Source organism: Agrilus planipennis, unplaced genomic scaffold, assembly GCF_000699045.2.
Source record: "Agrilus planipennis isolate EAB-ADULT unplaced genomic scaffold, Apla_2.0 scaffold149, whole genome shotgun sequence".
Lineage (NCBI taxonomy): Eukaryota > Metazoa > Arthropoda > Insecta > Coleoptera > Buprestidae > Agrilus > Agrilus planipennis.
The window spans coordinates 403,786-429,064 of record NW_020438906.1 but is presented as its reverse complement, the minus strand read 5'-3'; the positions used below and the strand labels follow the sequence as shown (position 1 = coordinate 429,064).

Below are 25,279 nucleotides of genomic sequence, written 5' to 3'. Positions count from 1 at the left end.
CTTAGTTTACTTCAGTCCCTGAAGAAGGTAACTTTGTTACCGAAAAGTGCTTCGGACAACTACAGTGTCGTGTTTTGGCGTTGGGGTTTTGAGCTATTCTGTTTGTTCTTCACCATATCTATCAACTTAACAGGATTTACAAGCCCGGGCGTTGGGCCGAGGGAGAGAGGTGATGAGTTGGTTTTAGGAAACCTAGGAAGGTAAAAAAGCCAAAAAACGTGTACCGAGAAAAACACTCGTAAATAATAAAATTTTAATGGTATAAAAAAAATCAATATACCTACTACTCTTGAAATTTTTGTTATAGATGATTACTCATATCATAAAAAAAAAATTCACCTTATACAAGAACGTAAGGAAGTTTTAGTTATAAAACCGTTGTAGAAAAATTGACAGCCCCTTTCGTTGTCATAAGGATGGGTAATTTTCATTTTCATTTCAGATAACTCAGTCATAGCTACTTCTTCCACATTTGTGCCAACAAAGGTTTTATAACTGAAACTCCAAACACGGATTTTTTTTTTTAAATACAATGCCTTTTGAAAATGCAGAAATAAATTGTAGACTTCAGACGCTTACGAAAGAAATAACTGCTATAAATTTCGCAATCTTTAGATAGAAGACCAAAAATTAATCGCTTTGTCCTTATCGTTATTACTAAATGCTAACCAAAAAAAGGTACCTACATTACTTTTCTTCTTAGCCAGTCGATTTTTTTTACTAAGAAGCATATATCTCTGACTATTATTATTTTATTATGGTTTTATATTATCATCACATTTTTTTTTCCAAATAAAGCTAACAGTTTTTTATCCGCATTTTTAACTATATGCATCATTCTCTATCAGAAATCTTATAAAAATTATAATGTACAGGACGCAAGGTAAAAATGGGCACATTAGAGAAATATGTATACAAAACAAAGTGAATAAATTTCATTTACATTAACAGTGGTAAGTGTCGTAAAAAAATAATTATTATTTTAGACTACCTATATACCAAATAAAATTAGATTGTTTTATTAAAATCCAAACATTTATTTGCTCACAAGTTTCGACTCCCACTGTAACACTGGTACCATGATAATTTGAATTTAAATTAGTTTTAAATACCGTTGGCCACTGGTCGTCCTTAATATAGGCAACCCACTTCACTGCAAAGTATTCTGAGCGCCAGACTGCAGTAGCAGTTCTAAATTCCTTTACTTATTAAGGACTTGGCTTTCAAAATCAGAGTTTAAAATATTGACCAAGAAATAAAAACGTTTTTAAATTGGGGGTTGGAGGTACAAATCGATGTTCTCTATGAATAATTGTGGTAAAATCAGCAAAACGTAATGGGGCTATAAACGCCACCCAGACCTTTTAAAAAAAAATTGGATAAACTGAAGTTCGCAAATATCTACAACACCAACTAAATAAAGGACAATATATCGATCTTGTACAAAGAAGTAACATATTATATGCTCGTCACCCTATGCACCATACTCTAGAATGTCTTTTGTTAACCAAATTAACAGTAGATTAATAAAATTTAATTAACACTAATTTAATTATGTACTATTACCTGAATTAGCTGTAGAATGTAACGTTCCATGGTTCCATGTGTGAAAAGCAAACAAAGTTGAGAAAGGATACTAGGTCAGACATACCATGTCTTCATCACTAGTGTCAAAATTTACTTCCCAATCTCGCTTATTTGTTAGCCACTCTATAGAAACCAACAGAAAAAAAATAATTACATACTTTTAATCAATTATATTTTAAAGAAGACTACTAAAATAATATATACACAATGTACCATTCATTAATAAGCGAAATAATTATTTGTTACTATATTTAATCTTTATCATTTTTCTTCAGTCTCAAATTAAAGTCATACCTAATATACGTATAGTTCAAAATTAGCCCCCCCCCCAAATATTTTCTTCAGTTGACTGTTTCAACTAGTGTTATTAATTAGAAAAACAAACTGAGAAATTCGAAGATCATTCCTGTTGTAATAAAATTACAAAAGAGCATAGGGACCGTAAAAGTAATATCGCTACTTAGTTCGGTGTTCTCTGAACTCTCCCAAAAGGAAGATGTAATCCTAAACCTAATAGATAATGCTAAAATTTTTGCTAAAAAACTTAAAATTAATCCAGAACCGGATTTTCAAAGATAAAGAAATCCGGCAAAAATTGATAGCTGAACCAATGCAGCGAGCTTTGATATTCATATGTTTTATAGAAAAGAATTTTTAAGCGTTTACTTTGTACAAGATAAATTTGAAATGGTTGTAGAATGTTTGAATCTAATCTCAAACATTCTCACAAACCCTTTAGACAAAAAAAAATATTACAAGTGTTACAGTTAGAGGTATTATTTGATATATACTCTTTTATGTATGGCAACGTGAAGGTAGCTGCTAAATACAAAATAACTATTGGGGAAACTTTTCGTCTTTGTCCCAACCATGCATGATGTGGGGACAGTTTGTTTAATATTCCTGTTAAACAATAAATAAACTGTTAAAATAAATTTGGTAGAAAGCGTTTATCTAGTGAATACTTTTTCTTATTTTTATGTATTGTCACTTTAATATACCTACATAATGTCCCAAGGTAAAGAAATTCTGCAAGAAAGGTACCCACATCAGTGAGCAAAATAAATTTTAATGTTCTCTCCTCTCATTTACAACTCAAACTATGCTGAAAAGCACAACAAAAATAGACTAAATATTAAACTAACAAGATGCAATAAGAGATAAAAACAAAGTAAATACTGGAAACAGCTGAAAATGGGTCCAATTATTTGACTGCAAAAACATTTCATTCATCAAATTCAAACAATTATACCTTTTGATCGAATTTGTTCCTGTCCATACTGGTCACAGTCCTATCTATTTTTCACCATACAATCACTCCGAGTTATACACCAAAATAAACATTGATAGCTTCGCAAGAGGCCCCCAAAACAATAATCAACAGTACTAATTATTTGATATACAAATAAACAAACGGAATAAGTGCAAAGAACCTCAAACATCACAATTCGCGATCATAGATTAAAGTAATATATACTGTGAAGATCATAGACACATCATAGATTAAATTAATAGTAGTTTCGTTTCGCGTACGGGTATTACTAATACCATAGAGTAACACCAATTAAATTTAATTTACTATTTATTTATTTATTTGTCAGACTTCCGTACATAAGTACAATAGAATATAAAGTATATGTAGCGAACCCTCCCAATTGTTTAAAACTCCTTCCTCCCGGTTATTTCATGTAAGTTCACATTTTAAACCATTTCAGCAAAAAAAAGTTGCATTTTCGAAAAAGCCGCGATTCGGAAGTTTTACCATAAAAACTCATAATAACTAACGTAAATGAATTACAGTTGATTTACCAAGTAAAATAACTCACCTACTTATAAAGTTGAAAAAGAAAAACTAACACTTTCACAAAACAGGTGAATAATATTACTGAGCTGACTTATAGTTTTCACTAAGTATCGATGACTTACGAAAGACGGCCTATACTATCTATGGCCTATACAAAAGAGTTCTTGTCATTAGGAAACCGTGCCTGTCGTTATTAAAAGGACCGCTTGTTCTAAGACTAGGAGCATACTAGGAGTTATTGCGCCATTCATATAAACAATGTCTGGAGAACTCAGACAACGGTAGACACAAATTGTAACAACTACTTCTTAGTACTTCAGCCTTAACAGAAAAATTCGTTTTACGAAAATAACTTACTCCTTACAATAACTTACTTTAATGAGAAATTAGAATTAAATTGCAATAAATAATACAAAGATAAATTTCACTTACCTTAGCGCTTACCATAATGATTTACTTTTCAAACATAAATGATAAATTAACAGTTTAATCGAAGTTGATGTTAATTCTAATAATAAAGTGATTGTTAAAATATTTCAGCACAACCTTCAAGTATGCAAAAATGCCTAAATTGTAAGTAAATTTTCGCTGTTTGCACTACTTTCTCCGTGACGTATGCTAATTATTAATTGATAAATACTAAGTATATACTATAATAAAAAAAAATAAAAGCGCAGTAATTGAAGGTTTAAACCAAACACTTAAAAGACTTAATATAAGCATTAAAAATTTTGCATGCAGTAAATAGGTAGGTTCATAACTCTTAATGGCAGTAAATTTTACAAATTTACAATTTCTTCAGGTAGCTCTTGCAAGCAGGCAGATGACCTAAACAAACTACAGGTTCAATTATGATTTATTACCACAATAAACTGTTACAAAGCAACCACCCCAAACAGACCTCCCTTGTTGTGTTTATTATGTAAAAGATGTTGTCTATATAGTTTAAAAATGCTTTTTTTAATTTCACTAAACGACCCCTTAATTTTATGGAATACCCCTAGGTTGTAGAAAATCAGTTCATAATAATAACTGATTGTAATTTATTTATGATTTTCAACTGCATAAAATAATGTGGGGTGGCAAACCTTGAGGAAAATTATAGCAGCAAACTGAATATATGCTATATCCTACATGTAAGTGTTGAATATTTTGTAAGAGCAAAGAAAGTTAAAAGTTAGTTAATAAAATTTAAAACATCAATAAATTGAACTAAAAATAAGCCACTAAAACTTATTTTGTGAAATTTTAATAGTAGAAAGGAATGGATTTCATGTTTAACGTTTTTAAGGAGTATTTCTTTAAAGCTGACATTTTATTATTTTAGTAAAAGGTAAGTACATGAACTTTATTATGTAAATATTTACAACATTTACACCTCAGTTATTTAAAAAAGCAAATAAATTAATTAACATTACCTAATAGTGTTAATACTGACTTAGCAAATACAAATACCCATCAGGTGATTAAATAAAAAAAAATAGAATTAGAGACGATTTAAAATTAAAAATAATGTATAAAATGCACATTTCGAGGGGTTTTAAACACGAAAGAAAAAATAAATAATAAATATCTAGTACTATATAAAAATATGTATAAAATTAAAAAAATTCTCAAGAAAGTTCCTACATATGAAACATTTTTATCTTTGCCTTTACTTTAAAGCTAACGAATAGTTTATGTATTTGTTATAAAATTATATACGCAATTTTGCAACAGTGCCACTTTCAGTTCATTAAAAATTTTGGCCCCATTCTTGTGTTATTTTCTTGTAAAAATGCAGTTATTTTAGTGAATTCTTAAGTAATAAATTAAGTAATCTTTTAAACATATAAATAATTGTTTCTTGTTTCAATAAATTATTTTAAAGTAAATATAACATTAAAAAGGTAAGTAAAAATAATACGGCACTTGAAAATAGTCAGGAAGTTTTTTAGTCTTACTTCTTTTAATCTTAGGAGAAATTAAATTTCAAAGTGAATAAATTAGCTGCTAATAATACTTGTAACTGTAGATAAAATGGTTTTCGCATTTTTTTTTGCCTTCAATCACAGAACAACGACCGCCCAATCAATTGTCTTCTATCATCTTTATAATAAATCATTTATGTACTTACCTGAAAGAGAAATACACGTGTAGCCAACAATTAACAAAAAGTGATAGCAATCCCTCTCCTGTGGTTTTATATGACGTTATCTATCAATTGGTGTCATTTCCGTTGAATAAGTTGCGTTGGACTTTCGGGAGGTGAGTCCGAAGACACGTCTTGTTTTAGAGGGCGACGGGGAACACTCTTCAAACTAGTTGAAAGCTTCTTTAAAGGTCTGGGAGATATACTTGTTGATTCAACGTTCTGCGACACATCGGCGTTGTTGAACCAAACACCCTTCATAGAATCTAAAAGAAGTTAGCATTGTAAAGGATTCACTTTAACAAAATGACGAGATTGATTGTGCACTGTTTTTATATTTTTTTTTGCTTACCTCTGTTAAATTTATGTTCGTTCTTATGTCCTCCCTTATGTGATTGTCCGTGAGGATCTATTAGTGCTGCTGCAAGCGTCGATTGACTAGAAGAGCAACTGGAATTATTAACTGAGCCACTGATTGTCCGGCCAGTTGTTCGAAAAGGACTTAAAGCTATTGTGGGATTGAAGATCTGGGATATGAAATCCTCATAAGTAGTGCTGTTTCTGTGCTTTGTAACTACAGTTTCCAAAGACCTAGCACGTTCTTCATAACTACAAAATAAGTAAAAAAAAAATTAAATTAGAACTACCGAAACAAAAGTTTTTTTAAGATTTGCGGCTAAGAAATGATTACAGTAATCTCCAGTATTAGAAAATCAACAGACAAAATTAAAAATTAGTTGGAGAAATTCCTAATTAAAAAATTTCTAATTTGTATTACTGCAGTAGTACTGACATTATTTGACATTTCATTTAATACTCATTACTTACTTCCCTTCCCACTGGAAAGTTAAAAATGGTGTCACTTTTATCAAAAAAACAAACTCCACAGTATTTTCCGAAATTATTCCCTAAATAATATTCAAAAGATGTGTGCAGTTACCGAACAAAATAATAATGAGCAATACGTATTTTTTCATGCTGTGTATTAAAAATTAGCAAGATGTTACTTCATTAGAAGGAAAACTTTCCAGTGAAAACTAAAAAGGTACTTGTAAAACTTTTTATGGTAATTTCAATAATATTACATGTAAAACAAATTAAGAGTGCTGTCAACACAGGGCAAAGTAGTATTACGTAGTTAGTATCTGCAATTTCTTATGCTGAAGTGTACGATGTGTTGCATATCTATTTACAATTCCTTTAAATTTAATTTTTCAAACAATCTTTAACACAAAGAAAGTGATTAAACAAATTGTTCACAAATGTGAATTTTGACCAATCAAAGCAATGGTACTAACAGTTTTGAGCTCACAGTGATTGATAGGGGGGAAGAACTAGTTCAAATAAGAATATTACTTACTACTGTTGGAAAAATGGAAGTGTAGTTCTCTTGGCTCGACTGGCAAATACAACGGTTGCCCTTACTAATCCCGCAAGAACGCTGCTACTTACGATAGCTTCGTTAAATAGAACACCAAAATAAGATACCTACAATGGATCAAATGTTTACTTCCTTAAAAACGTCTCTTCCAAGTTTGTTATAATTACCTCTGCCTTACACGTAATTGTCACTCTGTTTAGCTGATTTCCTAGAGGATAGATGACTATCAAAACGTCGCAGAACTCTGTAGGGATTATATCCCTACGATAATCTCGACTGTGCTCCGACCATACAATGTGAACTTCGTCATTTCCCAAGTGGCGGGTCTATAATTGACGTTTACAATATACAACATCGGAAGGTGACAAATTACAGTATGATTTACATACTTTATTGAGTACAGCTTCTGGTGTTTCTCCGGGCATTCGCGTGGCTACGTGAAAAATAGCTTCCAAGAGGCTTGTGGCGTAATAAGGTGCAGTGAGACCAGTGGAACCCTGCTTCTGAAGTCCTCCTAGGAAACCAGTGTGACCCTCCAGTTCAACTTCCCAAGCTAACGAAGCCAAGAACTGCTCATATTCTACACTACCACCTTGATTTGAAAGAATCGAGTTCTTATCTTCTTGGCCTGGGGCTATATATATAACAGCAATCTACAAAATTATATATTATAACATATTCTGTTTAAAAAATAAAAAAATTAGGACCTTGTGCGTTTCTCGACATCGTTGCGTATCCAAGTTTCTGATCTCTCTTAGCAACCTTTCAGTCTTGTTTAGTAAGTGCAAACGTTTTCTCCGTTCCCAAGTAGCGAGTCCAAGCTGAGAAAAGAGTAATCGGCACTGTTGGAACGATGATGGACTGTCTGCAGATCGAAGAATTACCTCCATTCGGGTCTGAGCGGCTAGCATTTCATACGCCATACATGTGGACGAACGTTTTCCCGATATAATTTCGAAATTTTGCGTTGATTTGAAATGATCCTGTTCTGTATTTCTCTGACTTATCACCGACGCTATTGCTTCTTGTTCGATGTCAATTGAAAGGGGAGGTAGATCAGGTTCGTTTAATTTTTGCTCAGCGTTTTCAAGGCACTCAGGACTCGTATAACCCAAATATTGTAGCAACTAGAAAACAATTATATCCATTAATTCGATTATAGAACATATAATTAAACATAAAGTGTTATTTTCAAATAACTTACATCATCCAGTTGATCTAGATCAGGAGCTGCGTTTGAAACATCAGGTAAAACGTTAGGAGGACGGTGTCTGACAGCACGTTGAGGTAAATGGGGTTGAAAATTATTGAAGATAAAACTTTCGGGTTGAAAAAGGCTGACCGGCCCCCATTTGCTTTCAATCGAACTTTGACGATCACACTCTGCAAGCTCCGTACTGATCACAGAGGTTCGTCTAGAGTCAGGACTTTGATAGAGTATGGAAGCGTCCCAACTCGATTTTCCTGACAAATCGCGTAAAAGCACACGGACTTGTTTATCTGCCGTAGAGAAACCCGCAGTAGCCCCACCACCTGGTACTTCTAATGCAGGCAATTCGACTAGACTTGCAACCACATTTTTAGTTAAGACAAACAACTACATAAAAACAGAAAAACACGTAATTACAATAAAAATAATAAAATAAAAACTTAAAGATAAAAGTTTTTTAAGATTAAAAGGAAAAGGAGATAATTACACATTAAAACCAAACCATAAATACAAATTACAGATTGATAGTAGTACGAAAAAAGAAGCCTTAAATACATTAATTTCAATTAACAATATTTTAATAAAATTTTACAAATAAAGCAAAACGTTCAACTTGCATTAATTTATAAAAGCACAACAAAAGTCTTAAATGGAGCATGAAGACCTGCCTGTATGTTAGGTGCTGAGAAAATGTCTCCAGAAAGTTCATCTGATACCAAACTTGGAACGTCATCGTGTTCAACAACCAGAGAACTGAGACGAGCGGCACCGATGGCCATGGGAAAGTGTCCCAAATGTATTACCAAATGGGCGGCAACTGCTTTCGCACAGAGTATCACGGCCTGCTGACAATTGACGTTTTTGGACGGAGACGAACCCGGCGTCTTATCCATTAAGTTATCGAGAATGATGTTTGAATCAAAATCCTCCTTTATCGGCATGCTCCACTGTTTTAAAATAGCTTCGCTTTCCGAAAGGATTCTTCCGGAAATAATCTTATACAACACCTACAAAATAAAGATTTTTTTAATTTTATAATGCGGAAAACGTGAAACAATGTAATAGTTTTAAGAGTTAATTATATTTACAGTAAAAACTAAAGATAGGAGACAAATATTCCTTTTCTCGCCGTATTCAGGGACTTCCAGAAGCCTCGCAGGTCCTAATCGCATGCACCATTCTCCGAGGCATAATAGCAAATTCATACACAAGGCCTTGTCGCAGTCTTTATCTGTAGGACCTGATGGAGCGTGCGAGAACAATACTGAACATAGCGTTCGTATTATGCGATCACCCATATGTGGGTAATGAGTCCACAATACCGGGCCATAGTCGCATAAGAGAAATAAAATATTTGAAGCCAATTGTGCGATTGTTTTGTTGTTAATCTTTACAAAAAAAAATTAGTTAGTGTAAAAAAACAGATTTAATATTATTTAAACGACTTACTTTAAGTGCTAAAAGTAGTACATTAAGGGCGTCGACTACTTTGGGATGGAAAGACTGGTTGGTAAACTCCTTGTAAATAAATATGCCTAATGCAGATAATGCAAAACATCTAGCGATCCCTGTTGGTTCTTTTCTACCAGACCTTAATAATATTGTTATTAAACGTTCCTGCAATTAAAAATATTTTAATACAACTAACAGGTAACCAAATTCAATGAATAATTTCAAGATAATACTTTCAGATCTGGACACGCCATTAATTGAACAGACGGTTCTGGTTTTAAAACTGAAATTTGACCGATATCGTTGGGCAAACTTAGAAGATTGGCTAAAATAGACACAGCTTCGGTTCTGGGAACGCTCTGAGACACATCAGATGAGTTTAAGATTATATTACACGCGTGGATTAGGTCTAAAAGTAACAGCGACGAACCGGGCAATTGTAAAGACAGAAAACGGGGTCCTAGATACTTAATAACGATGTACATTGCAGACCTTGACGATCCACAAAGAGCTGAAAATAAAAGATTGTTCATATTAGGCATAAAACAACAAAATGAAGTAAAATACGTATTTATAGGGCCTTTAAATAATAAAAAAACGTCAGTTAAGTTACCTATGTGGATGGACTGATAAAACTGCGCCAAATAATTTCTGTGCTGCGGATCACAATTTAAAGTAACGGTGCATAATAATCTTAAAGCGCTCAGTTTTCCGGTTTCATACTCGTTAGACAAAGTCAATGCTTCAAAACACCATGGTATCACCAACGTAAGAGGCGGCACCAATTCTGGAGGCGGTGGAGTACTTTGATTATCCATTGTAACACCCTGATTCTGCTTAATTTTTATCAAAGTTTCTGTTAACTTTATTAAATACTCAAACACCTGAGCATGCAATCGGGGTTCGTAAATCTGGTTGATGTCACCGAGAGCACCTAACATCCTCTTCCACAGAATGACAGCTACGTTAGGAAGCCATCCTCTTATGGTACCCCCACAAACTACTCCTTTCGGTTGGTCTCCTAACATCATTTCTTGAGCACTATTTTCTGGCGCCAAGACGTCCAACTGAATGGGCGAATCTTTAATAGAAGAACTCTCCAGGCCACTGGATGGAGCTGGACTGGGAGATCGTGTACGATCCGTTGACTCCGAGTCCAGTGGATGTAAATTATCTAAAGAATAAGATCTTCTATGTGGCTTCTGAAAAAATAAAAATACACCTCATTCTGATAAACTGTATAAAAGCAAAAGTGGGTGTAAGTACCTGAGATTTAAGAGGGGATCTCCGTTTAACAGCCAAATTTGTTTCACTGTAACTTCTCGAAAGTCCATTTCTGATGGTATTTTGAACCCCCCCACGTGTATCTGGGATACTTATGTCGTTATTACTGATTCGAGAAGTGGCTGTTTCAATGCCTGCTGTACTACAAGGAGTGCTACCCTCTTGTCTGCCAGTTCCCCTTCGTGTTTTTTTCGTCTTCTGTTCAGACAAACGATCTAGTGGCAAATCTGTCAGATCCAAATTATAAACATGCCTAGCCAAAACTCTTGTTAAAGTCTCTAGCGTTTTCTAAAGAAAAAAATCGTATTAGAGGAAATTAATCAATCAATTAACAAATATTGAAATTTACCGCCCACTCTTTGATAAGTTCTTCCCAATTTGTGAGGGATGTTAAAACATGCAAAAATCTATCCCACAGTTCACGTGAAATCGTTACATTTAGATTTGCTTTAATCCACGTAACAATTAGGGTCTGAAAAATTGCAGGTGCTAACTTGACCCCCAAAGTTTGTCCCTTCCTTTTTGGCGGGTTCTCACTCAAAACTAGCGACGTTATTTGCAGTAATGTTAGTAAAAGCTGTTCCCTATAAAAACACAAATAAAAAGATGTATACAGCGACATCACTTATCACAATCAGTGTTATTGGTAGAAATTAAGCTTAACATCAATAAACGCACCAAGAAACTGCCTTTTTAACACAAGTTTCTGTCTAAAGTACACTAATCTTTATACAAAAACGAGTTTGACGCATTAAATATAACCTCAAGTATTAGAAATATTCAAATAGAAACCCTTACTTACGGAGATAAAACTGCTATGTAAGGTTATTATAACTTTATCCACAAAATATATTCGATTTGAATTATATTTAGAATTCAAAAAGTTCGAGTTAAGGATTCCACTGTATATAGTGCCCTGTTATCAACGTACAAGCCCTGTACCCTATGATAAAGAATAAAATTCAAGTAGAAAAATAGTCTTTCATTTTTTGATGGAAATAGGAAAGAGAGTAGACATAGTGACACTACATCAAGCTTGCATATACTAATGGCGCGCATTAATTGCATACAAACTACAATAACGACAAAGGAATTTTTATTTTTTTATCACATATTACAGAGCTTATACGATGATAACACCCTGTACATAAAGCAGTCAAACTTACCATGTATTACTATCCATGCGGGTANAAAAGTTTTGTTTTTTTTGCAGGGTCGAGTCACTTCTATCCTCGCGAAGGATTAATTTAGAAATCCGAAAAGGATTGTTAAAGGTGTATGTTTGGGTCACGGCGCTGTACGGGTGCGAAACTTGGTCGGTAGGGGCGACAGAAAAGAAAAGGTTAGAACCGTTCGAAATGTGGTGTTACAGGCGAATGATAAGGATACCGTGAATTGATAGAAACAGGAGAATAGAGGACTCTATGGGGGTCAATAAAAAATAGGCGAGACAGGTTGGTAGGACACTTTCTTAGGCATGAAGGTCTAGTCAGAGACATATTAGAGACAGAAACAGGAGTAGAGGTAGAGCTAGAACAGGTTACTGTTCGCATATATAATTAAGATGTGGTATATTCTAGTTTTAGGGAAATGCGAAGATTAGCTCAAGATAGGAAGGAGTGGAGGTTGCGGGTCCAAGGATTGACGACCTTATGATGATGGTGATTTAATAAATTGCACCAAAGGAATTTTTATTTTTTCTTCACATATTACAGAGCTTATACGATGATAACACCCTGTACATAAAGCAGTCAAACTTACCATGTATTACTATCCATGCGGGTATGCATGACCATGTAACGGTAGATATTTAAAACTCTCTTACAAGCATCCGTTTGTTCTTCTAGAAGAGAAGGGAAATGAGGAGAAACCTCCGACAGAAATACGTTTGCGGCGTGTGAAACGAAAACTTGAAGAACATTCTACAAAAAAAAATTTTGTAAAACACAAATAATACTATTTTCATTCATTAACTTTATCAATAATATTGAAGACAGAAAGACAATACCTGTAATCCAGCCCGAATAATGAGATTTTCTTTATGGATTGCGCCCAAATACGAATCGTTTCTTAAACGAATAGGTCTGCTGTTTTCACAAGGGCTGTCCTCCAGCACTCTGGGTATCTCGTCAGGTAACTCCAGGGCATATGGGGGCAGCTCAGATAGATTTAATTGTATGATGTCTTTGTATACCGCTATTGTACGTCTAATAGCCACCGCGTGATTAAAATTAAGCAAAAAAGCCTGCCGATATATTTCGTGAATAAAGTTGACGTTTTCTCGAGAACTGTACAAGATGTCGCGTACTATTTGACTTGCTAATTCTTCATCATTTGCTACTCTTACCGTTTGGACTGATATTGCTAATAAAAATTAAATATATTAACAATACTGTAAATGTTTCAAAAAATACGAGATAAATTTCTTACTTGAATCAAGACTAGGATGTGCCGAATCGTGCTGGGGTTCTTCGTGCGCCACGGCAGGCTGGTGAATAGAAACCTGAGTGCCGCTATTAGAAACATTACCCAAAGAGGGCAAACTGGAATCTGTGGGCTTCTTAAGTTGATGCATATGATTTGCGACCCATTTTATTAAAGAAACGCGGCAAGCTACAAATTCATTATCTGCTTCGGGTTTCCTTAGAACTGGTAAATCTACAAATCACAGACATTAAAAATCAGAACAAAGCGCTTTGAATATTTTGCAGATTTTCACCTAAATTGGGACTGTATATAGACGTCCCGTAACAGAAATTTGGACACAATTTTGGTAGATAATAAATTTTGAATTGTTCCAATAAGAAACTAAAGCATCTATGTTGCCTAGATAATTTATCATGCCATTCCAATTTAACCACTGTTGTGACCATGTATTCTAGTAAAGTTTCCAAAAACAATTTGCTAGGTTGGTCGGGTAATTTCTCGGCCCCAGATGGCGGCAAAATAGGCAACAGTTCAAAACTGGTAACAGGGTTTTGAGCACTTGTATCATGGAATATGCTGCTTCCAATTTGGGCAGTAACGTCTTGTTTCTCTTGTCCAAAATTAGGTACCAAACTCGAATACGTTTTGTGAATGTACTCTGGAGCGTTCTCACCCAACGCCTGATACCACATTAGGAAGTAGCGTACAGCTTGTCTACGTACTCTGATTGAGTTTCCTGGGTGTAATAGTTTGCCCAGAATGCGACTTAAAGAGTGAAGTTGCCATCTTTTATGAAGAAGCTCGGGAAGTAAAGAAAGAACGTTTTCCAGAACCCACAGCGCATTTTCGAGTTCCTCTTTGTGAGCTTTGTGTACTGAAAATTATTTTACTATGAAGATTGGCGACTTTTTAAAGCATTTTTATAAGTATATATAACTTACCCAAATGAAAGGATAGTTCTGCCAACACCAGGAAAAAGAGAACAAAAGCCACATTAATTAGTACGTAAATATGTATTTACATAGATATGTACAAACAAATTGACCCTCAATAAGTGTTTAACTAATACTTTTTGACTAAAACTCATTTTTTTTAAACAAAGCTTAAAAAATATAAGAACGTAGGTTTTCACGCTAGAATCCATAGTAGAATTAAGATTCCGGTTGATGGCTGTGGCCCAAATGAACGCTTAATCTAACTAACAAACATGAACCTTAATTCTACATAAACTTGAACATTTTTTTAACGAGTGACGATTTTACTGTGCAAAAAAAGTTAGTAAAATATTGTGTATATTAGATAATAGCCACAATATGTAAAACATCCCGTTATATTTACAAACATTAAGCAAAACATTTGCATATAAAACAATAATAAAACCATTTGGCTGATAATTCTAATTATTACAATAATATAAACAACTACGAACAAAAGATGAGAAATTCAAATATTACTGATATTTTAGTAGGCAATAAAACTTCACATAAACATTTAAATTATAAATCTTAGACCAAAAGAGATAACAGTATAAAGATGATCCCATTTTATTAGAGATTTTCTCTTTCTATCATTAAAAGATTAAATTTTATTGAAACAATTTAGTGCCAAAATAATGAAAGAACAATGTGAATTGTAGTGAAGAATGACTTACAGAATTAACAACCTTCGTTAATTTTAAATTTATATATTTTGCTTTTTATTTTTACCAAATAATGTTACTTATTTTCTTCTGTTACACTGTTTTTACGTTTTCTATTTTTCATACTAATACCATTCAATTTTTGTTATTAATGATGCATAAATGATCTTTTAATAATGAACTGTCCAATACTTATCAATGATGACTAATGTTACCCAAATGTAAGATATTAGGTGTACCCCATCTTATACATTAATCATCTAAGAAACATACCTCTTTGACGAAGATGGTTTTCTGCTTCAATAAAACTATCATACAGGATATGATATATATGACTAAAGTTGGCTTCAAATATTCCTTTGGCTTCCAACACATCTACATTATCTAAAATCAATAAATTAGAAATTAAAATCATACAAACCACATTCACAAAAAGTAAATTTTTACCCAAAATAATCTTTAAATGTTTTAATCTAGTTGTCAAGTCTTTTTTAGGATCTTGAATTTTAACTGTGGATTTCTTGACATCCAAATGAGATTTTTTGCTAAACATTGTAAGCAATGTTTAAAGTGATAAATGCTTTGAAAAACACGTATTTTTAAACCTTATAAGTAAATTAAACATCTTCTATTCGTCTTAAATGCAACTACAATTATTGTACAATACAATCACAATCACGCACACGCATAATACAATACACAACGTACACTACGTACGCTACTTTCCGTCTACATTCAAGATTCAAGCCTTTTGTTGACATAAATGACAACAATGACATGTCAACTTGCATCAGGACAATTGACAGATTATATTTATATTTAAACGTTTGCCTTTCCGTCGTATATTATCGGTCATTTGTTATTTCACATCTGTGGAATTAATCAGTGGTTATGTAGCAGTTACCACTCTTTTGAACACGCTGTGACCCATCGGTAGCATTAGCTCTATTCTTAGCCAATAAGTTTTACTTTCTTAAAATATGTTTATTTATACATTCAATTTTTAATCATAACTTTACGGTATGAAAACACAAAACGTAAACAAAATCTCCTTGCCTGTGCGGCAAATCGGATGTGCACTACTGCACAGCGTACAAACGAGCACAATTTGGCTCGTGCCGTACATTTAAAAAGTTAAGCAGTTGCTACTCATATATGTAGTTCTTTTTTGTTGTTCTTAGAAATATGGTCCCACGTGTAATTTTTAGTGTTTTTCTTAAGGAAATATTGTCTTCCTACTTTAACTTTCCTATAGGTTTAAAAATAATAACGTGGTCCAATCGTTTTATAACCCATGCAAGTAAATTTGATAAAAACGATGGGACTGTTCCTTTAAAAACCTGGTTGGACCATGCAGAAGACACTTCCAAATGCAAAATATCAAAGCATATGTATATCATTGAACTACATATACATTGTATATCTATTATCTATGATATCAAAGTGAGGTTATCTTTAATTTCAATAATGGTTTGTAATGATTATATTCCCTTGTTAGCGCTACAAAATTGATTAAAACATTAATTAATTTACCTGGTTTTCGGGCAAATCTGTCTTTACCAGAAGAAAATAATTGAGAATAATTCTCTAATATACTTGCGTGTATCTCTAAAACTAATTTGTTTTGATTTAAGCAAAATTCAAAAAGGAAATGGAACAAAGTATTTTTCAAAATACCGAAGAAAATACAGATAATAAAAGCCTAGTAAGTCTTAATTTATGCAGGGTTTGTGCATCAACCAATGATAGAATGTTAGACATATTTAGTTCAGAAGGAACTGCACAGAACTTGGCCTACAAAATTAACGTTTACCTCCCATTTAAAGTTACTGAATATGATGTATTGCCCCTCAGTTGCTGCTTTGAATGTATTTCAGTTATTTCTACATGGCATAATTTTATACTTAAAAGTTTAGATGCCGAAAACACTCTACAAGAAATTTTCAGAAAAAACAGTTCAAAACAAAGTTGTGATGCAAAAATATCTCCAGTTTCATTAACTTATGATGCTTGTAGGTAAGCAGAAACTCATAAATTACATCTATACTTTCAAAGTGGGTAGTTTAATCTAATTCATCAATTTATCCCCTAATTAATGTAATCTTAAGTATTAAATATTGTGATGTATATACTTCAAACTGATTTGTTCTTTTAACTCTAGTTACTTTTTAAATTGAATAAATAAAAAGGCGCCGCCCAAGTCACTGGGATCAGAGGGGCTCAAAAAAAGTATTGCAAACTGTAGCTATTAAAGGCTCTCATTGTTATTTCACATATATAGATTTAAGAGCCATGTCTCCTCACCTGGACGGCTCCTGAGTAAAGCATTTATTGTTTCCTTTTTTTGTTAGAGAATTTTGGAACCATTTTAAAGCTAAAATCCAAAATTTTTCAGGACAGATACAAATATAAGTTCTTCAGATCTACTTATATTCTGCCAAGAATCTAAAGTTGATTTTAAAAATCAATGCAATGATAAAAAAGTTGCCAATAAGTTAAATGAACAATCAATTTGTGTTCAAGAAAATTCACAAGAGGAATTATTCAGTTTGAAATGTGAACTGGGCAAAGTTCCAAAATGCTTTAATGATAACATCTCCGATGTACCAGGCATTCTTTTAATAGAGTTAAAGGAAGAATTAAACATGCAAAAAAACGTAAAACGTCGGGAAGGAAATAGTTTCGTATTACATCATTCTAAAAGCACCAGAATTAATAATGTAAAAAATCAAGAAGAATCCGGAAAAGCAGCAGGAGTGGTGCTTTCAAGTGCTAATCAAGTTAAAGAAATGGGTAATAATTCTGTACAAAATATGTCATACTTGATAAAAGCTGACAATACAGAAAGTACAACTAAAAATAATCATAAAAGGAAGAAGAAAGAAATATTACAAGAACACGATCGTTCTGAAAACGATTCTCCAGAAAATAAATTGATCATCTCAAAATTTACAAGAAAACACCAAACCAAACTTGACCACGAAGCTTTAAAATTAGCCAAGGTGACTGTTGAGGGGCGCGTTTATTACAATTGTAATATCTGCGGGAAAAATCTTCATTCTCCCTACACGTACACGTGGCATAGACGCATCCACAGTGGAGAAAAACCATACGTTTGCGACTTATGTGGGAGACAATTCCGTGTATCTCAGGGACTAATAAGACACCTTCGGGAGACACACGAAGGCTTGAAGAATTACCGATGTGATACCTGCGGGCGTATGTTTGCAACTAAACGAAACGTCGAAGAACATCGCAGAACACACACAGAAGAAAGACCATACGTTTGTGATCATTGCGGCAAAGCATTTAAACAGAAAGCAACTCTGTTTGTCCATAACAGGTGCCATTCTGATACGTATCCATACAAATGCATCTATTGTAATTTAATGTTCCGATCGCGACCCCCCATGTTATTACATATTAAGAGACACACTGGCGAAAGACCCTACCCATGCGAGGTTTGTGGAAGGCGATTTAGAACTAAGTACGATTTAAAAAAACACGCAATGATACATTCAGATGAAAAGCCATATTCTTGTACGGAGTGTGGCACAAGTTTTCGACAAAAAAGATATCTTTTAAATCATAATAAAATTAATCCCAACTGCAAAAACTACTAATTTTTTCACCCACTTTAAGACTGAAAACGATGTTTAATTTTCTTACCAATTGCAAAAAAATATTAATTTTAAATCGATCTCATTTTCGTAAAAGTACTTCTAGTCAGAGTTTATATTAAGTTTTCATCTATTCATAGTGTAACATTGTAATTTTTAATTTTTTACATATAATACGCACTCCTACTTAAGTACTTAATCTACTACATATATTGTGATCTTGAATGTATATTTTAATTTATTGTGCTGTTTTAGTTACTAAATAAAATTTTCAAATCAAAATCTCTGTGTTATTTGAAAACAAAGTTCAGTTATTTAAAACAGTTCTTGAAAAGGGGATAAATTAAAAGGTTTATATAGAATAATTTACACTACACGCTGTTACACTAACGTAAATGTACTTATGGTTTGTTTTTAATTTAGGGATCTACTTAAGGAGACCACTTCAAAAAAGGACGAAGAAACCAAAACAGATAAAAAGAAAGCAATCTTTAAGGCAATTCAAACAAATTCTGAAGCAATAAGTAGTAAAATTCGGAGAAAAAAAGGTGAAATTATTTACAAATTATTTTGCACGACATGTAATAAAGGATTCACAAGAAATTTCGATTTGAAGAGGCACATTATAAAAACTCATCATTCAGAAGTTGAAACTTCTTCAATCCTAGGATCAAAAGATCCCCAAAAAAAACGGAGGCGAAGAAAGACCGAAATAGATGCAACTTTTGAATGTGAATTTTGTCAAAAAAAGTTCACTAGAAATTTCGACCTGCTCCGTCACAAACGTCTCAAACATCCTGAAAAAGTTTGCCAAGCACAACACAGCAATATATCGAAAGAAAAGAAAGAATTAATTCTTAAGTCAAAAACAGTCATTAACAATAAAACGTTTTTCAAGTGTCAAGTATGTGGATATAAGTTCAGTAAGTCAAGTAATTTAGTACGCCACACAACTGTACACAATAACGTATTAGACTACAGGTGTCGCGTTTGCGGAAAACGTTTTCGATTAGAGACTGCGTTAACTCGCCACATAAATCATTACCACTTGGGCATCAAAAAATTCATCTGTGATACATGCGGCAGTAAATTCGCCTATAAGTATTCTTTAGAAGAACATAAAACTGTACACTTAGACTACAGGCCTTTTGTGTGCGACGTGTGCGGAAAAACGTTTAAAAACAATGGTACCCTTAAAAGACATAAAATTATTCATTCGGATGCGTATCCCTTTCAATGTAATTATTGCGGGAAAAAATACAAGAGACTGGGAGACTTCAAGATACATGAAACATTACATAGTGATTATAAAAAGCACTGCTGTCATCTGTGCGGGATCACATTCAGACTGAAACATGTTCTTCAAAGACATCTAAGTGTCCATGATAAACTTAACGAATGTTACTGTTTGGAATGCGGGTTAAAGTTTAAGCAAGAAAAGTACTTAAAAGCGCATCAAAAATCTCACATGAATAACATACGTGTAAGCAAAACCGATTGATCGACAGATAGGGAATAAATAAGTGATAAATATTTTATAAATGTTATTTCCCTTTATGTGGTTTTCCAACAGCGCATAATATAATCTTAAACTACTAATTATGAAGAAACAGATAATTAAATTGTGTTATCGTATTTGTACCTTATAAGTAATGTTTTTTGGAATTATAAATTAAAAGAGGGAGTGTAGCAAAATTAAAATAATTAAGACACTACTTACTTTTTCTGAACCAATTATAAAAGCAACACATTTCAACAGACAACTATAATACCAAATTATTGTTTCATCATAAAATTCGTGAAATGTTTCTTTTGTTTAATAATGTTACACTAGGTAAAAATGTTGTTAATATTAAACCAATATAAGCAATAAGAAGTCTAATTATATTAAAACTAGAAAATAATTAATGGAGGCTTATTCATAATTAATTAATATAGATCTCTAAAGCATTGCATGTATTAATTGTAATTAAACTTATTTTTAGAAAACTGAGTTTCAGCACATATATATAAATAATTATAGAAAATAAATACAATTACTTATTATCACAAGATATTCAATTCATAACTTAATATTTGTAAAGCTGATGGAGAGTATGATGGAGTAACAAAGATATATGTATGACAGCATAAACCAATAGGCAAGGATATTTTAATAAATAAATATATAATCACTCTGCCGTCACAGTTGTCTGTGTATTAGTAGATTCCCTACCTAATGAACTACCGGGAGATTCGGCATTCTCATTTATTAATCTCTGCCTTTCCCTATACATTGACACGCGAATATTCTCTATTTGATGATAACGACAAAGTTTTAATAGAGCAAATACGGTAAGACCCACCCACGTTGCAAATGAACCCCATACTCCGAACTAGAAATCAATTTGTTAAATTTCTTTTGAAGGTTTCATTTAATGAATAAAACATCATACCTGGGCAGTCCCTAATTCCACATAGAACCCTTGAGTATCAATACCATCCTGTTTGTCTATCACTTGTCCTGCAGCCATTTCACATCTAATAGAAGGAAAATAAAGTTTATTATATCTTAACAAATTTAATATTTGAAATTTACTTACGAAGGAAACCTTTGTGTCATATTTTGACACCAAACCATGAATCCCAATGTGATCATTAATGCAGCCATAATTGTCATACCACAAAGAATCATACTTGAAACTACATCTATAAAGGCCGATAAGAAACTACTATCAGTACCTTGATATAAAAATAATCCTAACCTATCAAAAAATAAAACTAATTAGAAAATAAACGTATGTAATACCTGAGGAATTACCTATAAATCTGAATAACTGATGCAAGAAATAAAGCTACACCTACAAATATTGAATAATTGCAATAGGCTTGTGATGCCCAACTAACATTAAATTGTCCATCACTTTCTTGCCACACTCCCGTTGAAAATAAAAGGCAGTGGCCTCTAAAATTATAATAAAAATTAACAGATAGAAATAATTAATAAAACTCCGAATATTATTTTTGTTACCGAAATTCATCTTGATGCAAGCTCATAGGAACAACTATACATAAAGATAAAATTAAAGCCACAACATAACCAGCAACTTGACTTAACAACACTATATTGCTGAGAGCCATTTTTTACGAGAAGAATCATAAATTTTTAATATTTAATAACAAAACCACTTTTTTTAAGAAACCAAAAACAAAAAATATCTCGATAATAGTATTATGACATTTGAGATCGTAATTTAAGTTTAACCATAGACATAGATAATAGATACACAAAGGCATTGAAGTGGAGGGGAACACTGGAATGAGCGCGCTTATGGGAAGCTGTTGAAAAAGTTGATCCCAAGTGTTAGACAAGGTCAGACGCTGTGGCGTGGTTATCTGTCTGAGTCATACTAACGTAAATAGAGGTGTTATTTAGACTGTGTTGTTAATTTTTTTAGTTTTTTAAAGTAATTAGTTGAAATGGTTAAATATTGTTGTACATATAGGTGCACAAATGAATGGAGATCCAATGAAAACATAAAATTCCATAAATAACTAATACTTTTTGACTAAAACTCATTTTTTTTAAACAAAGCTTAAAAAATATAAGAACGTAGGTTTTCACGCTAGAATCCATAGTAGAATTAAGATTCCGGTTGATGGCTGTGGCCCAAATGAACGCTTAATCTAACTAACAAACATGAACCTTAATTCTACATAAACTTGAACATTTTTTTAACGAGTGACGATTTTACTGTGCAAAAAAAGTTAGTAAAATATTGTGTATATTAGATAATAGCCACAATATGTAAAACATCCCGTTATATTTACAAACATTAAGCAAAACATTTGCATATAAAACAATAATAAAACCATTTGGCTGATAATTCTAATTATTACAATAATATAAACAACTACGAACAAAAGATGAGAAATTCAAATATTACTGATATTTTAGTAGGCAATAAAACTTCACATAAACATTTAAATTATAAATCTTAGACCAAAAGAGATAACAGTATAAAGATGATCCCATTTTATTAGAGATTTTCTCTTTCTATCATTAAAAGATTAAATTTTATTGAAACAATTTAGTGCCAAAATAATGAAAGAACAATGTGAATTGTAGTGAAGAATGACTTACAGAATTAACAACCTTCGTTAATTTTAAATTTATATATTTTGCTTTTTATTTTTACCAAATAATGTTACTTATTTTCTTCTGTTACACTGTTTTTACGTTTTCTATTTTTCATACTAATACCATTCAATTTTTGTTATTAATGATGCATAAATGATCTTTTAATAATGAACTGTCCAATACTTATCAATGATGACNCACTATTTATTTATAAACACTCTAGCATTGTTTATTACTTCATGACGACTAATAAAAAGAAGTGACGCAATGAATACTTAGCAGACTAAAAACAGAAATTTCAACTTTTATTTTGTTATACTCTCACCCTTCCAGAAGAGTAGATATGTTTCTATATGATATGATTCTTTGGAAATTAAAAAATATATTAAAAATAGCACAACAATTTTAATCGAAATTTAAAATATTTACAGTCCATTAATGCTGGACAAGGTAATTAAAATAGCCTCATCACTGAATAAGATTATATATGTATATTTAGTAGTCAAAAGTCGAAATGTAGGCACTTCGCCGAATGACGGGACAATCTTAGATTTGCCTAAAATACTTTCAAGATTAAATTTTAAATTAAGACCTAAACTTACTATGACCTAATTTTTTCTTCTCTTTTAAGAATAATAGTAATATGTTCTTAATAATTAAGTTGTGGTAGGTTTCGGTTTGAAATTTAATATTAGAATGTATTTCGGGGTTTGTCTAAACGCGATGACTAAACCCCACGTAGACCGAACGTCTACATTTTGACTATAATGTAAGAAAAATTACACTGAAATGTATCAATCTATTAATACTTCTGAAAATACTTTGGTAGGGTGAAACAACTGTTACGAGTATAATAAAATTTAATGTGGAAAATTGTGTTGTTATTCGGTCAAATATTCATTATGACTTTCAATTTCTATAAATCAGAGGCCGAAACAGTTAATTCTCATAAGCGCCTGTGTGTGAAAGAGAGATGGTATCCCACTCCGCAGCAGCGGAGCTATTCGCACACTTGCGCTCACAAATTTAACATAGCGTACGCGTTCCAGTATCTGTAGTCTAGTTCAATGCACAAAGGGTAATCAATGATTAAATTGCAATATTGCAATATGATTGCAATCTATGATGATGATACCTTATCTATGGATGGTATCAAATCTAACTATGGTGACAACTGATATAATCCCTAATTTCATATTTTGTTAATAATAATGTGATAATAATGTTACGGTTTTCAAAAATTAAGAAATTATTTAAAATGTGTAACAGGGCGTTTGATACTGTCGGTAGTTGCAATTGTGAATACAGTGTTCCTTCTGACAATAAGTCAACTGACAAAAAAAGTTACAGAACTGTAAAAACAGCCGAAAAAATAGATAAGTACCTTAAAAGCGTGCCTTTTGCAGGAAAACTAGTCAGTGAAATTCCAGAGAAGCATTTGCATCTTAAACAAAGCGATTGCATTTCAGCATTTTATTTAATTGATGATGGTGTTGCCAGTAAAATTGTTTGGCAAATTGTAAAAACATTAGGTAATATAGAAAATAAATTAATATGTGAAACCAATGCAGGATTTGGCTTTATTACAAAAAGGTTATTATGGAAAGGAGCGAAAGTTCGGATATACGAGACATGCCCTGAGTTCCGAAAAAAATTAAGGGTACTATCACATAATTATAATATAAATAATTCTGTAAATTTCAATTGAAACTTGTAGATAATTTGTCAAAATTATGTAAACAGAACCGAGTTATTTACTAAAGATCTGTATCATTTACCTACAATGTCTTATATTGATAAAATTGATCGTGGTTCAAGAGTTCAGCAGTTATTAAATGGTATACCAACAAGACCGTGGAGTTCCGGTAAGGCAAATAAGACTAATTGCAAATATTGTATGTGAAATTGACATTCAATTACTAATAGATCCAGCAATTATTATAATTGGTGCAATGCCAAAAAATAATTTTATTTCATATTTAATGCGAATGGTTGTTCATCAGGGTGAGATAATTAATTTTGGAAGAGTAGAGATATTTGCAATTATGAAATCTAGAAATTACCAAGTAAGATTAAAGTAGAACCTTTAAAAATTTATTTTTCTTTACCAAAAATCTATTTGTAGAAGTTAAATGCAGGGCCTGAAGTAAGTTGTAAATCTTATACAGCTTTTACAGTTCTTTTTCAACTATTTTTTGATTATGAATTTATTGATAATTATGATAGGAAGGCATTTATTCCATATGAGACTAATCGTAAGAAGAAAGAAAAAGAGTCAAAGGTAATAGTTCTGATATGATAAATTCCTCTATGCAATATTTCACTTATGTTTTTAAGTAAATAGGTAATAAGTAAAATGTTTTTAAATAAATAACTACTTACTAAAATTTTCAAATCTCTAAGTTAATTGGTTTTTGAGAGAAAAAACACTTGAAAAATTTTTTTTTGCTTCATGAAAGGCAGAGGCCTGAAAATAGAATTATCTATTTATCGTAAAAACGCAAGCGAAGTATGCTGATGACAGCCGATTCATTTTGCCCATACTGTATGTCAGAGTATTGACCATAGCTTATGTTGTTTTTTTTTATTATATCATAAGGTGGTCAGTGAAGGTGAAATGTGTC

At 32.3% G+C, this 25,279-nt stretch overlaps 3 protein-coding genes and 2 long non-coding RNA genes across 8 annotated transcripts in view; 2 read left to right on the top strand and 3 right to left on the bottom strand.

Moving 5' to 3' along the window:
• LOC108736399 overlaps nucleotides 1-3,067 on the bottom strand; it is a 9,578-nt gene extending 6,511 nt beyond the window's left edge. The window contains exons 1-2 of the long non-coding RNA XR_001937714.2: nucleotides 2,840-3,067; nucleotides 1,567-1,710 (exon numbers count right to left, since the gene is read on the bottom strand). This is a non-coding gene — a long non-coding RNA (uncharacterized LOC108736399). The remainder of the gene's footprint in view (nucleotides 1-1,566; nucleotides 1,711-2,839) is intronic.
• A 2,521-nt stretch (nucleotides 3,068-5,588) lies between these two features.
• LOC108736436 (probable Rho GTPase-activating protein CG5521) lies at nucleotides 5,589-15,699 on the bottom strand. 2 transcript variants are annotated; one of them, XM_018468872.1, is made up of 21 exons: nucleotides 15,363-15,699; nucleotides 15,189-15,299; nucleotides 14,218-14,235; nucleotides 13,569-14,150; nucleotides 13,280-13,507; nucleotides 12,858-13,213; nucleotides 12,611-12,771; nucleotides 11,199-11,433; nucleotides 10,832-11,137; nucleotides 10,179-10,767; nucleotides 9,799-10,076; nucleotides 9,563-9,730; nucleotides 9,202-9,501; nucleotides 8,782-9,120; nucleotides 8,108-8,500; nucleotides 7,611-8,030; nucleotides 7,293-7,556; nucleotides 7,071-7,229; nucleotides 6,883-7,010; nucleotides 5,875-6,131; nucleotides 5,589-5,788 (listed from the first exon to the last, which is right to left on the bottom strand). In XM_018468872.1, the coding sequence occupies exons 1-21, from the start codon at nucleotides 15,466-15,468 to the stop codon at nucleotides 5,601-5,603; spliced, it is 5,586 nt and encodes a 1,861-aa protein (XP_018324374.1). In that variant the 5' UTR covers nucleotides 15,469-15,699; the 3' UTR covers nucleotides 5,589-5,600. The 2 variants fall into 2 exon arrangements, with proteins under 2 accessions (XP_018324374.1, XP_018324376.1); XM_018468874.1 differs by lacking the exon at nucleotides 14,218-14,235.
• A 516-nt stretch (nucleotides 15,700-16,215) lies between these two features.
• Nucleotides 16,216-20,492, top strand: LOC108736441 (zinc finger protein OZF-like). Of its 3 annotated transcripts, XR_001937723.2 has the most exons (3): nucleotides 16,331-16,931; nucleotides 17,311-18,885; nucleotides 18,959-19,021. XR_001937723.2 is itself a non-coding variant. In XM_018468881.2 (2 exons), exons 1-2 carry the CDS (start codon nucleotides 16,567-16,569, stop codon nucleotides 20,034-20,036), a joined length of 1,443 nt encoding a protein of 480 aa, XP_018324383.1. In that variant the 5' UTR covers nucleotides 16,216-16,566; the 3' UTR covers nucleotides 20,037-20,492. The 3 variants fall into 3 exon arrangements, 2 of the variants coding, with proteins under 2 accessions (XP_018324383.1, XP_018324382.1); XM_018468881.2 differs by lacking the exon at nucleotides 17,311-18,885 and having other exon boundaries at nucleotides 16,216-16,931; nucleotides 18,959-20,492; XM_018468880.2 differs by lacking the exon at nucleotides 18,959-19,021 and having other exon boundaries at nucleotides 17,311-18,946.
• A 6-nt stretch (nucleotides 20,493-20,498) lies between these two features.
• Nucleotides 20,499-21,783, bottom strand: LOC108736391 (transmembrane protein 179). Its single transcript, XM_025973389.1, has 5 exons — nucleotides 21,546-21,783; nucleotides 21,336-21,479; nucleotides 21,118-21,279; nucleotides 20,971-21,055; nucleotides 20,499-20,910 (listed from the first exon to the last, which is right to left on the bottom strand). Exons 1-5 carry the CDS (start codon nucleotides 21,653-21,655, stop codon nucleotides 20,707-20,709), a joined length of 705 nt encoding a protein of 234 aa, XP_025829174.1. The 5' UTR covers nucleotides 21,656-21,783; the 3' UTR covers nucleotides 20,499-20,706.
• A 1,823-nt stretch (nucleotides 21,784-23,606) lies between these two features.
• LOC112904112 lies at nucleotides 23,607-25,279 on the top strand. The gene is made up of 5 exons (XR_003230900.1): nucleotides 23,607-24,315; nucleotides 24,373-24,520; nucleotides 24,582-24,721; nucleotides 24,781-24,936; nucleotides 25,255-25,279. It is a non-coding gene; the product is annotated as an uncharacterized LOC112904112 (long non-coding RNA).

Excerpts from the sequence above, each read along its gene's own strand:
- LOC108736436 (XM_018468872.1), bottom strand. The coding sequence starts at position 15,468 with ATGTTTAGCAAAAAATCTCATTTGGATGTCAAGAAATCCACAGTTAAA. Across the intron at positions 15,300-15,362 it reads ACATTTAAAGATTATTTTGG|ATAATGTAGATGTGTTGGAA; the intron begins GTAAAAATTTAC and ends TATTGATTTTAG. Across the intron at positions 9,121-9,201 it reads TCCTATCTTTAGTTTTTACT|GTGTTGTATAAGATTATTTC; the intron begins GTAAATATAATT and ends TTTATTTTGTAG.
- LOC108736441 (XM_018468880.2), top strand. The coding sequence starts at position 16,567 with ATGGAACAAAGTATTTTTCAAAATACCGAAGAAAATACAGATAATAAA. Across the intron at positions 16,932-17,310 it reads TTAACTTATGATGCTTGTAG|GACAGATACAAATATAAGTT; the intron begins GTAAGCAGAAAC and ends AAAATTTTTCAG.
- LOC108736391 (XM_025973389.1), bottom strand. The coding sequence starts at position 21,655 with ATGGCTCTCAGCAATATAGTGTTGTTAAGTCAAGTTGCTGGTTATGTT. Across the intron at positions 21,280-21,335 it reads TCAGTTATTCAGATTTATAG|GTTAGGATTATTTTTATATC; the intron begins GTAATTCCTCAG and ends ATTTTTTGATAG. Across the intron at positions 21,056-21,117 it reads ATGACACAAAGGTTTCCTTC|ATGTGAAATGGCTGCAGGAC; the intron begins GTAAGTAAATTT and ends TCCTTCTATTAG.